Source organism: Hibiscus syriacus, unplaced genomic scaffold, assembly GCF_006381635.1.
Source record: "Hibiscus syriacus cultivar Baekdansim isolate YM2019G1 unplaced genomic scaffold, ASM638163v2 tig00010263_pilon, whole genome shotgun sequence".
In the NCBI taxonomy this organism is placed as follows: Eukaryota; Viridiplantae; Streptophyta; class Magnoliopsida; order Malvales; family Malvaceae; genus Hibiscus; species Hibiscus syriacus.
This window is the reverse complement of record NW_024062210.1, coordinates 197,064-208,834: the sequence shown is the minus strand read 5'-3', so window position 1 is coordinate 208,834 and position 11,771 is coordinate 197,064. Positions and strand designations below refer to the sequence as shown.

General features: G+C 35.2%; 2 protein-coding genes across 2 annotated transcripts; both read right to left on the bottom strand.

Annotated features, from left to right (window-relative positions):
- Nucleotides 1-25: 25 nt before the first annotated feature.
- LOC120203808 lies at nucleotides 26-2,109 on the bottom strand. Its single transcript, XM_039203983.1, has 2 exons — nucleotides 855-2,109; nucleotides 26-651 (listed from the first exon to the last, which is right to left on the bottom strand). The coding sequence occupies exons 1-2, from the start codon at nucleotides 2,107-2,109 to the stop codon at nucleotides 26-28; spliced, it is 1,881 nt and encodes a 626-aa protein (XP_039059914.1).
- An 8,646-nt stretch (nucleotides 2,110-10,755) lies between these two features.
- Nucleotides 10,756-11,368, bottom strand: LOC120203807. The gene is made up of 2 exons (XM_039203982.1): nucleotides 11,227-11,368; nucleotides 10,756-11,156 (listed from the first exon to the last, which is right to left on the bottom strand). The coding sequence occupies exons 1-2, from the start codon at nucleotides 11,366-11,368 to the stop codon at nucleotides 10,756-10,758; spliced, it is 543 nt and encodes a 180-aa protein (XP_039059913.1).
- Nucleotides 11,369-11,771: the final 403 nt, after the last annotated feature.

Genomic DNA, 11,771 nt, shown 5'->3' with positions numbered 1-11,771 from the left:
TAGGTTGCTGCCATGATTGTGTGACTTATTCAAGAAAATTAGGGTGTTTGGACCAAAAGTTGAAAAATTTAAAGGGTTTTGGCCTATTGATTTGAGCTTCTTTATTTATCCATGCCAGAGCCATACAGTGATCCGAAGGGCCAGGAGAAGTAAATTCTACAAAAGAATTCTGAAAGAAAGAAGCCCAGGAATGATTAATCATCAATCTATCAATTTTCCTTGCAAGATAGGAATCTTTTTGTTTATTGCTCCAAGTATATGTTGGGCCGAAGAAAGGGTGATCAAAAAGAGAAAGCTCTTGAATCAAATCCTTGAAATCAATCATATCAGAGGAAGAATAAGGCCCTAGAAGAAGAGAGTCAGAACTTTCATTGTAATGCATAAAGGTATTGAAGTCACATCCCATAATCCAAGGAAGTGATCCAAACCTTGAATCCAAATCTTGAAGGTGCTGCCAAAGTAATCTTCTAGAAGTGCCACTGTTACTCCCATAGATGGTAGTGATAATGAAAGGAATGTTATTGAAGAGACATTTTACAGTAATGCTTTGATCAGTTGAAAGATAGAGGGAAAGATCAATATCCTTTTTCCACAGAAGCCAAATTCTACCATTAATAGCAGATTCATAATTGGTAAAGACATTCCAGCTCCCTAAGACAATATTGAAGATTTTCTTAGAATTTTCAGGTTTAACCCGAGTTTCCAGCAGACAAAGAATATCAACTTTGAGGAGATTAGCTTTATTCAGAACTTTATTCTGTTTGTGAGGATTATTGAATCCTCTGATATTCCAAAATCCAATTAACATTGAGGAATAGAGGAGGACGAGCCCTCTATATTTCCATATGAGATACATTTAGCTTTTGAGATTTGTTCTTTCTTTTTTGTCTTAAGATCTTTGATTAATTTAGCAACTCCAACAGTAGCAGGTCTGGATTTCTTTACTGGAATTTCAGTTACTGAAGAATTCTGATCAAATGTTGACAGAATATCAAATCTGTTTGCAGAGCCTCTTAAAGCATATTTAAATTTGATCTTTAGAGGCCTACCTCTTCCTCTTTTAGGTGTTGGAGTAGTTTCATTAATTTTAAGAACAAATTCTTGAGCTTGATTAGAGATATCAATATCTACATCATCACCAAGAGGAAAGGTTTGTGACTCTGGAATGATTCCCTCATTTGAAATATTAGGATGAGATTTAGAAGATTCTTGATTAGAAGCTTGATCTGTTTGGATGTTAGGAATGTTTTCAGGTTCTGTTCTTGGATCCTTGTTAGTAGAAACATCCCCATTCTTTGATGAAGAAGATTCAGGCAGGGAGTTTTGAAAAGTTTCTATACTTTCCAGTTTTTTATCAGACTTTTCATTGAGAAAAGTCTTTTTCCTCCAGATTTTAGGATTTGAAAGAGATGAATTATTTTTGATAATACATTCTTTATCAGAATGGACAAAAGTACTACATTTTCTACATCTGATAGGGTACCATGGAACTTCCACATAGATTGTGGTAGTTAAGCCATTAGCCAGAATCACATCAATTGTTTCAGGTAAGTTTTCCTTAGCTCCTACCTCAATACAGACCTTTGCATATTCAAGCATAGTTTTAGAAGCAATAATTGAGTCCATTGTTAATGGAACTCCTAGAGCACTAGCTATATAACTAAGGCCTTCCCTTGAATACAAATCTAATGGGACATTGTACAAGTGAAACCATAAAGGCAATCTAGTGAGCTCAAAATTCAGTCTTTGTAAATTGGGTTCCCACTTTTGAAGAATTAAAGGTTTATTGAAAATGTGCCACTGGCCATTCTTAAGAACCCAATCCCTAGCATCATCAGAATTGAAGGAGAAAATATAAAGATTATTCCCAGCGAGGCTTACCTGAACATGAGCACCTTTGTTCCAGAGTTTCTCGATTGCTCGCTGAAGAGACAATAAGTTTGGAGCAGCTCCTAAGAACTGACCTACCAGAGAAGACTTCCATTCAGCAATACCAGCCTCGAGGACCTCAAGGGGAGGTTGAACAGTTAGGGTCTTATCTCTTGATTTTGGGGCAAAATATGTGAGTTCGTGGCCAGCTTGACACCCAAAGAGTTTTCGCCAATCCATAGGACTATGAAAAAGAGAGAGATGAATCACACTGATGAACAAATTGAATCACCGGCGACGGGACGAGAAACTCATGATCCGTTAATCCCGTTAATGTGCTCCCAGAGAGAATCATATCGTGTTGGAATGATATATTATAATTTATATTCTAAATATCCATAACGTCCAAATATATAAACAATGTAAGTTAACTTGATCGAGTAGTTGACCATATGTTCGTGTTGATGAGAGCTCATTACAATTTGGTATATTAATTAGTTTTGCATTTCATGGTCCAATGCGTTATTTTGTCCCTTTTCCATCTAAACCCTAGAAAACTTTGAAAGCACATATATGAACACATTATTGGTTAGTTTAAACTACCTAGCCACTTTTAATTTTAGGCTTATATGAAAAATGTGCGGCTAAACTAAATCGCATTGTATTTTCAGGTACCTTTAGTTTTTTTTATAAAAAAAAGTATTTAAAATTTTGATATAGTGTGTGGATATGATGAATTTTATACAATTTTCATCTAGCTCACACATCAAATTTTAATTTTTAATATATTTTTATGAAACTCATCTTGTGAACATAAAGAATTTTATATATACCGTAACAAATAATCTAAATCTCAAATTAATTATCCAACAACTATATTTCTCTAATTGTCTTCTCGTCCGTAAGATTTCAAAATTTTGCGGTTGAACTGAGGCCTTTAGGATCCTTTATTTTCCAGTTCTTTCAATTTTGGGTAAATTACACTTTTAGGCCCTCCACTTTTCCATTCCGTTCATTTTTTAATTATTTTCTATATAACTATTCAAATCCTTGATCCAAGTCTTGAATCGAATCAAATTCAATATTTCGGTTGGTTTATCATATTAAAATAATTAATTTGAGAGTTGTATTTTGAATTTTTGTGGAACACGATATCTTCACTAACCAAGTTTCAAAAACTACCTTTCCTTAAAAAATTTCAACCTCGAATTTCTCGAATTATTTTTTCAGTTATATGCATCTTCCTGAATGACTTACACAATCAAATTTCTTCACTTTTTTATTATCAAATATCGTATTCAAACAAAAACTATCACGACCTCGTTTAAGCCTAACAATGTTTTAGTGTCAAGTAACCCAAATTCAATCTGAATATCGATGCTTATCAAGTAATCACTTACCAATATCTTTATCATATAACATAAATATAATTATGATACCCAGAGTATGTTAGAGTTTAGTATGCTAAACGAAGTAATCTATATAATTATGAAATCCTTTTAAACTGAAATTAAATAAATAAAATTTGTATGTCTTTATTATTTTAGTTTATTATCCACATTATCTTCAAAATTCAAATTGTATGTAAATCAATCAAGTGATAATCAAATATCTATTCATTGATTAATTAAATTGGACTGAATATAAGTTGTATTATAAGAGTGGTTATAATACAAAAGATAACTTATATTAGTTAATAATCTAAAATTATTTATAGCTCATAGAATATTACTAAACAATGAGGACATGATTTGTCTTAGTTATCAGAGAGATTGACTCCCAAATAGAGACGTAAATGTGTTAGTTTGGACTAGCATCATATTACACTAAAACCCAAGCTGAACTATTATATTAAATCCATTTAAAGATTAAATTCACTTAGGAATTAGGATATTCAAAAAATATATACCTTAGTTTTGAATAATTGTAGGACTATATATGTGTGACTTGAATACTTTGATATATCAAGATTGGATGTGTCATAGAATAGTAAGATAAGAGATGCTATGTTGAGTATGCGACTTATAAATGATGTAGATACATTAATAAATATGATATTATGGCTTGATTAAAGAGTAAATAGTGTCATTTCAATGATATTGTAAGGGTTTATGAAAATGGAATGCAGTCACATTTCATTAGTTAAAGATGAATGATTAATTGTTACTTCGTATGATAACCATTTTCTCTATTTGATTTATAAATTGAACATTGAGATAAAAGTGAATAAATTAGATGAACAAATTTAATCTAAAGTGATCATCATGTGAATGTAATATATTTATAACAAAGTCTTGAAACAAAAGCTACAAAAATGAAAGTTTCTGTAATTTTATGAGTGAGAATTTGATCTTGATATTGTAGTGACATAACTCATTAACTTAAACAATAAAGACTTAAACAATACAGATGTAATTAATTTGTAAAATTTTAAATTTATTACATATTATTTTAACTCACGTCAAATAAGTATAAATGATCCCTTCGCTGACTATTGTATAGGGTAGAATGAACACATTAAAAATATGAACACAAGGATACTTTTTAGATAAAAGAATAGATTGTTGAAAATTACTCAATTGATTAATAACATTTTCTCCTACATACATTATTAATCCTAAGATCTCTCAACTAATGGCAATTGAGCTGGACGATAAAACACCAATCAAGTCGTAGTACCCACATCAAACACCCTCTTCACCTTCAATTGACAACCGATTCAGGAAAAGAAGAAGAAGCAAATAACGAAGAACCAATGAAATAGTGAGATACAATGGATGCCGACACCCCTAAATCTTGATAGAAAGAAAAAAAATCAGGAAGAAAACTCTCTGAAAGAACCAAACAACACTTTTTTTAGTTGTTAATGGTTTCTACTTGTTCTTTGCCAATTCAAATCATTTCTAATATCAACATTGCAAGTTTTTCCTTCTTTGAATAAGGTTAATATGAATATGGTTGCAATGCTTGTTGGGAAATAACCGAGTAATTTCCCTATAACCAGATTAGTGAGAATGTGAAATAAAAGCGGAAAAAATAATAACCGAAATTGATAACGAAGTTCAGCCAATTATGCCTACGTCTCTGGACTGCTGCAGATCTTTTACTAAAGAGAGAAAATTTACATTTGTTTACAAAACACTCAAAACTCACAAGAAATCTCTCTAGTATTGGGAGAAAGAAATGATTTGGGATGATTTTAAAGCTAAATGTGTAAGGGTATTTATAGTTGAAGCTTAAGGACTAATATTTGAAAATACCCTAAAGTACAGGGACTAAAATGCAATTCTCCTATGCAGAAAATTCAACCAAAATGGCTGACTAATTTTGAACATTTGCAGCCGCCCCATTTGCATCCACCAACCGGAAAATCAGCTGCTCATATTCAACAAAATCATGCTCCACCAACCGGCTCCTTTGAATTTTCAACAATCTCCCACTTGAAGACTGATTTTAATCTGGCTTCACACCTCGATCAATGCAGCATAATTTCTGGTCTTGTTACTCTAGCATGCCAACTGAAGCTGAACACAACTTCAGTTTGTCCGTAGTCACCGTCTTTGTTAACATGTCTACCGGATTTTGAGCTCCACTAATCTTTTCAAGTTTCAAAATCCCATCTTCCAGAAGAGACTGAATAAAATGATATAACAATTGTATGTGCTTCGTCCTGGAATGAAAAGACGGGTTCTTTGCTAGATGGATAACACTTTGATTGACGCAATACAAGACATTGTTTTCTTGTTTCTTGTCTAACTCTTCCAAGAAACTTTGGAGCCAAACCACCTCACCGATGGCTTCCGTAATAGCAACATATTCTGCTTCAGTTTTGGATAGTGTTAAGATTTTCGGAAGCTCGAATCGACAATCGGAACGGTTTGCAAAGAGGGGTCGGAATGATTTTGTGTTTAGGGAGTAAGGAGATTGAAAGATAGAGAATCACACAACGATTTATAGTGGTTCGACTTTCTCAATCAAAGTCTATGTCCACTACCTTAGCTCCTCACCAATGATTTTCCAACAAATTCACTAATTTGTTCTTTCTTTTGAGGACAAAGAGTAACCTTACAAACTCCCTAATTTTTCTAGGCTAAACTAGAACCTTTCCCTAGCTTTTACACGGGATAAGCTAGAACCTTTCCCCTTTACAAAAGGATAAAATAAGTAAACAAGAAAACCTCTCTAAGGTAGGTGTTTACAAGATTGAGCTCACAAGAACAAAATATTTACAAGAGAAAGATGAAATAAGAATTAAAAACTCTTCTCTTATGTTTGATTGCTTGGATAGTTGCTCTCTTGCGTCTTCAAGTGTCCTTAGCTTGTATTTATAGCTTGGAATGTGTTTGAAGTCGTATATAGTCATTGGAGTTGTTTGGGGATGAGAAATAATTAATAAAATAGCTTAGAGCGTGGGGGGAATCGGTACCCCCTCATGGGGAATCGGTTCCCTAAGTGCAATCTGTTTTTGACCGTTAGACAGGGGGAAATCGGTACCCCCTGGGCAATCTAATTTTTCTTGAAACCCTTTAAAAAGAAAATATTTTTGGCTCGATTAAGGCTCGAAATACTTTGTAAAATTGTTTTAAAATAGTTTAAGTATAAAACACAATTTTACACTTTAGTAAGGATTAAAATGAACTTTGAAAGACTTGGAGTAATATTTTGATATTCAAATAATTATATCGAATATACTTAGAAAATCTTTTGTAAAATCTTAAAATTCATTTAACTTAATTTGTTATATCGAAACATCAAAATGTTTTCAACAGATAGAGCAACTATCTTCTGTAGTTGAGAAACCCAACTCACTGCAGTACCTCCTAGAGTATAGATATACCCTGTAGTGCTCCTGTCAACATTTTTGGCTAAGTCAACATCTACATAGCCTGTCAGTATCGTATCTCCACCTCTGAAATAAAGTGATTTGTTTGTGGTACCCTATATATATCTGAGGATCCATTTGACTGCTTCCCAGTATACCTTGCCCGGATTATTCATGTACCTGCTAACAGCTCCCACTACTTGAGCAATATCTGGTCTGGTACAAACCATGACATACATCAAACTTCCAATTGCTGAGGCATACAACATCTTCACCATGTGTGCACGTTCTTCCTCCGTCTTTGGTGACTGTTCTTTGGAGAGTTTAAAATGAACACCTAAAGGTGTACTTATTGGTTTAGCATCTTGCATGTTGAACCTGGAGAGTACTTTGTTGATGTACTCAGTCTGTGATAACATCAAAGTCCCTGACTTTGTGTCTCTCTTGATCCTCATCCCAAGAATCTGCTTTGCAACGCCCAGATCTTTCATTGCAAACTGCTTCGACAATTTTTGCTTCAAGTTTATAATCTCTTGCATGTTTGAGTCTGCAACGAGCATGTCATCAACGTACAACAATAAAATAATGAAGTTGTTATCGAACTTCGTGATGTAGCAACAATGATATGCTTGGCATATGGTAAAACCACTGCTACTCATAAAACTATCGAACTTCTTGTTCCACTATCTAGGAGCTTGTTTTAAACCATACAAGCTCTTCTTCAACATACATACCAGGTTTTTCTTGTCTGCCTCTATGAAGCCTTCTGGCTGCCTCATATAGATTTCTCCCTCTAGATCACAAAGAAGGAAAGCTGTCTTTACATCTAACTGCTCAAGATGTAGATTCTCTGCAGATACAATTTTCAACACCAGTCTGATTGCAGACAGTTTCACGACTGGAGAGAAAATTTCATTGTAGTCAATACATTCTTTTTTTCTGAAAACCTTTATCAACCAATCTTGCTTTGTAGCGTTTCCTCCCATCGTACTCTTCTTTGATCCTATAAATCCACTTGTAATGGATCGATTTCTTACATGATGGTAATTCAGCTAATTCCCACGTCTGATTTGACATAAGCGAGTCCATATCATCTTTCATGGAAGACTCCCACGTGACTGAATCCTCCACCTGTATTGCTTCATCATAGCACTCTGGTTCACAATTGTCAGTCAACAACAAGTAGTGCAAAGAAGATGAATAATGATGGGTTGGTTTAGGAATTCTGGAGGAGCGTCTTAGTTCTGGTGTGCCTGGTTCTTCTTGAACTGCTTCAGGACTGATCTGAACATCATTTCCGAAAATCTCCTCAAACTCAGCAAATTCCTTTGTTTCAGCTTTGGTATTGCAGCTACTTGATTCTATGGTTGACCTGTCTTTGTACATCATATTCTAATTGAAAATGACATCTCTGCTTCTGATGATCTTTCGATTTTCATAGTCCCGAAAACGGTAACCAAACTCATCACCACCATAACCAACAAATACACATTTGTTGGACTTAGCATCATGTTTACTTCTTTCAGCTGAATTTATGTGTACATAAGAAATACAACCAAACACTCTTAAGTGTGAAAGGTTTATTTCTTTTCTACTCCAAACTTCCTCTGGTATTCCACCATCCAAGGGAACTGAGGGCCCACGGTTGATCAGGTAAGCTGCAGTGTTGATAGCTTGAGCCCATAGCAATTTGGACAAGCCGACATGTATCCTCATGCTTCTGGGACGTTCATTCAGAGTTCTGTTCATATACTCTGCTACGCTATTCTGTTGCGGTGTCATGGGAATTGTTGTTTCCATCTTGATCCCATTGTTTGCGTAGAAATCTCTGAATCTACTATTTCTGTACTCTCCTCCATTATCAGACCTCAACCGCTTGACTTTCAAATCAGTCTCATTTTCCACCATGACCTTCCATTTTCAGAAGGTATCAAAGACTTCTGATTTCTTCTTTAGAAAATAAACCCACACCTTCCTTGTAGAATCAGATGAAGGTGACATAGTATAGTGAGCCTACAAGAGATGGAACTGGAGATGGTCCCCATACATCAGTATGAACCAACTCTAATTTTTTAGCCTTGGGTGTCTTGCCAATCTTTACAAAATTGACTTTGTTTTGTTTTCCAAAGATGCAATCGTCACATAGTCTGACATCTATATTCTTTAGATCCGACAGTTTCCTTTTTGACAAAAGTGTCTTCATCCCTTTCTCGCTTATATGGCCAAGCCTTTGGTGCCATAGGTTTGATTTTCCATCAGCATCTACTACTGCAATGATATTCTCTAAATTTGAGGTTACATAGAGAGTACCAGTCTTCTTACCACGAGCAATGGCGAGTGCTCCTTTGGTAATCTTCCATTCATAGCCTGAAAAGGTTGTATTATATCATTCTCCATCAAGCTGTCCTACAGAAATCAAATGTCTTTTGAGGCCAAGAATATGTCTCACTCCTTTCAGCTTCCAGGCAGTCTGGTTTGGCAACTTTAATCGGATGTCTCCTTTTCTGACGATCTTCAAGGTTTCATCACCAGCTAGATGAACCTTCCCAAAATCACCACTGACATAGTTCTCCATGATTTCTTGGCATGGGGTAGAGTGGAAAGATGCCCCTGAATCCAAGATCCATAATTCAATCGGACTGTTGACGCTTAGAATCATGACATCACCTATCTCCTCTGTCATGTTGGCAGATTCCTGTACGTCGGTATATTTCTTTGTTGCTCGGCAATCTATTTTAAAGTAACACTTCTTGCCACAATTATAATAGTTAAAATCTTTCTTTCCCGTTCTTGATTTTCCCCTTCTGGATTTCGATCTGCCACGATTTGAATTTCTTTATGAAGTTCTCCCTTTAGACTCCGTGTGCAAGGCTGAGGAGCTTGATGTTTCACCCGATTATCTCTGTCGAATTTCTTCACTCAATATCAAATCTCGAACATCATCGAATTTCAATTTGTTGTTTCCCGATGAGCTGTTGATTGCTGTAACAGTAGCATTCCAACTGTCTGGTAGAGATGATAAGAGAATTAAAGCTCGAACTTCATCATCGAATTCAATTTTCACGGAACTCAACTGGGTTGTGATTGTGTTGAGTTCATTTAGGTGTTGAGCCACTGATGCCCTTTCCACCATCCGCAAATTGAATAATCACCTCATCAAGTAAACTTTGTTTGAAGCTGATGTCTTCTCATACATACTGGAGAGAGACACCATAAGACCCGTAGTGGTCTTTTCCTTTGCTATATTGAAAGCAACATTGTAGGATAACGTCAGTCAGATAACTCGGAGGGCTTATCTATCGAGAAGAGCCCAGTCTTCATGCTTTATGCCCTCTAGTTGCTTTCCTGAGAGAGGTTGATATAGATTTTTGTGGTACAGAAAATCTTCAATCTGCATCTTTCAAAAGCCAAAGTCCGCACCATCGAACTTCTCAATTTTCACATTCCCTTCGTCTGCAGCCATCGCTCCCACTGTGTATTAGAACACCTCCGTCAACAAATTCGTATCGTCGACCAAATTTTACTATTCAAGAAATTCACTATTCATGTGAATAGTAACCTCGCAGAAAACCCGACAAAATTAACCACCAAAAGCTCTTGATACTAGTTGTTGCGAATTAACCGAGTAATTTCCATATAACCATATTAGTGAGAATGCGAAATAAAAGCGGAAAAAATAACACCCGAAATTGATAACAGAGTTCAACCAATTATGCCTACGTCTCCGGGCTGCTGCAAATCTTTTACTAAAGAGAGAAAATTTACATATGTTTACAAAATACTTACAACTCACAAGAAAACCTCTAGTATTGAGAGAAAGAAATGATTTGGGATGATTTTGAAGCTAAATGGGTAAGGGTATTTATAATTGAAGCTTAAGGACTAATCTTTGAAAATACTATAAAGTGCAGGGACTAAAATGCAATTCTCCCATGCACAGAATTCAACCAAAATGACTGCCTAATTTTGAACATTTGCAGCCGCCCCATTTTCATCCACCAACCAAAAAATCAGCTGCCCATACTCAACAAAATCATGCTCCACCAACCGGCTGCTTTGAATTTTCAACAATGTTGAACTTGGTAACCATGGCAATCAATGTCGCTCGCCTTGGATGTCTTCGGACAACAAAGGGGAACGACGGAGTGAGACCATGGGATCATCTGTCGAACGCTTGATAATCGGAGGGTGGTGGATGGTGAATTCGAAGAAGTTGAAGTAGTCAACGACAATGACAAGGATGGTGACAGGGTAGGATAAGAAGTCAATTTTATTTTCCAGGAAAGGAAAGATCTGATCTTCACAAAAGATTCAGGCGAAGACGACGAACGATCATATTCCTTGATGAGATATGTGAGCTCCTCATCAGAACTAATGGAAACCAGCACGTTTAAATCACGTGTCGGCAATTGGCAACGTAAACTCACCGACTTTCCACGCATTTCTCCCATCTTCAACAACAACTCTGCACCACATTACACAACATTATATAAAAGAATAACATAAAAACTTGGAATATAAACAAGAATACTAACCAGAGAATGAAATGGAGCGGTTTACGGAGAGAACACGGGTTTTGTCGCCGTGATAACAGAGTTTACAGTCGGGGTATCGAGGAAGGATTTTACCACGATAACTGCAGAAGAATTTGATAGTTGTGGAGTTAGGTCCAGCCATGATTCAATATAAGGTTTCCAAGGAAAACTTTTTAGTTTGTTGGTGGTGTATTGTTTTAGCCTACATATATATAAATTCATTTGAGGAGAAACTAAAAATTATATGAAATGGTTATGGCAGGTTATTGTTTGAAGCAAGTGACAACCAGATACGGTTAATATTGGTAAAATGGTGTTAAATTTATAGGTAATAATAAACCTGTAAACTAAATTATAACTTTATTTACTAAATGTATTTCTATTTCATTTTTTTCATATGATAAAAATTAACTTGAACTCATTTTTTTTTTCAATTTTTTCAGAAAATAAGATTTTTTTATAGGATGTTTAGAATTTTATTACTGATGCACATATATAATAAAAATATAATTACTCGAATAATTTTTTAAAGATATTAATATTTC

What these genes read in the sequence shown, in the direction of transcription:
- LOC120203808 (XM_039203983.1), bottom strand. Translation starts at nt 2,109, where the DNA reads ATGGATTGGCGAAAACTCTTTGGGTGTCAAGCTGGCCACGAACTCACA. An exon ending in ACAAATCTCAAAAGCTAAAT is followed by an intron (nt 652 to 854) that starts GTATCTCATATG and finishes ATATTGTCTTAG; the next exon opens with GGAGCTGGAATGTCTTTACC.
- LOC120203807 (XM_039203982.1), bottom strand. Translation starts at nt 11,368, where the DNA reads ATGGCTGGACCTAACTCCACAACTATCAAATTCTTCTGCAGTTATCGT. An exon ending in CCGCTCCATTTCATTCTCTG is followed by an intron (nt 11,157 to 11,226) that starts GTTAGTATTCTT and finishes AATGTGGTGCAG; the next exon opens with AGTTGTTGTTGAAGATGGGA.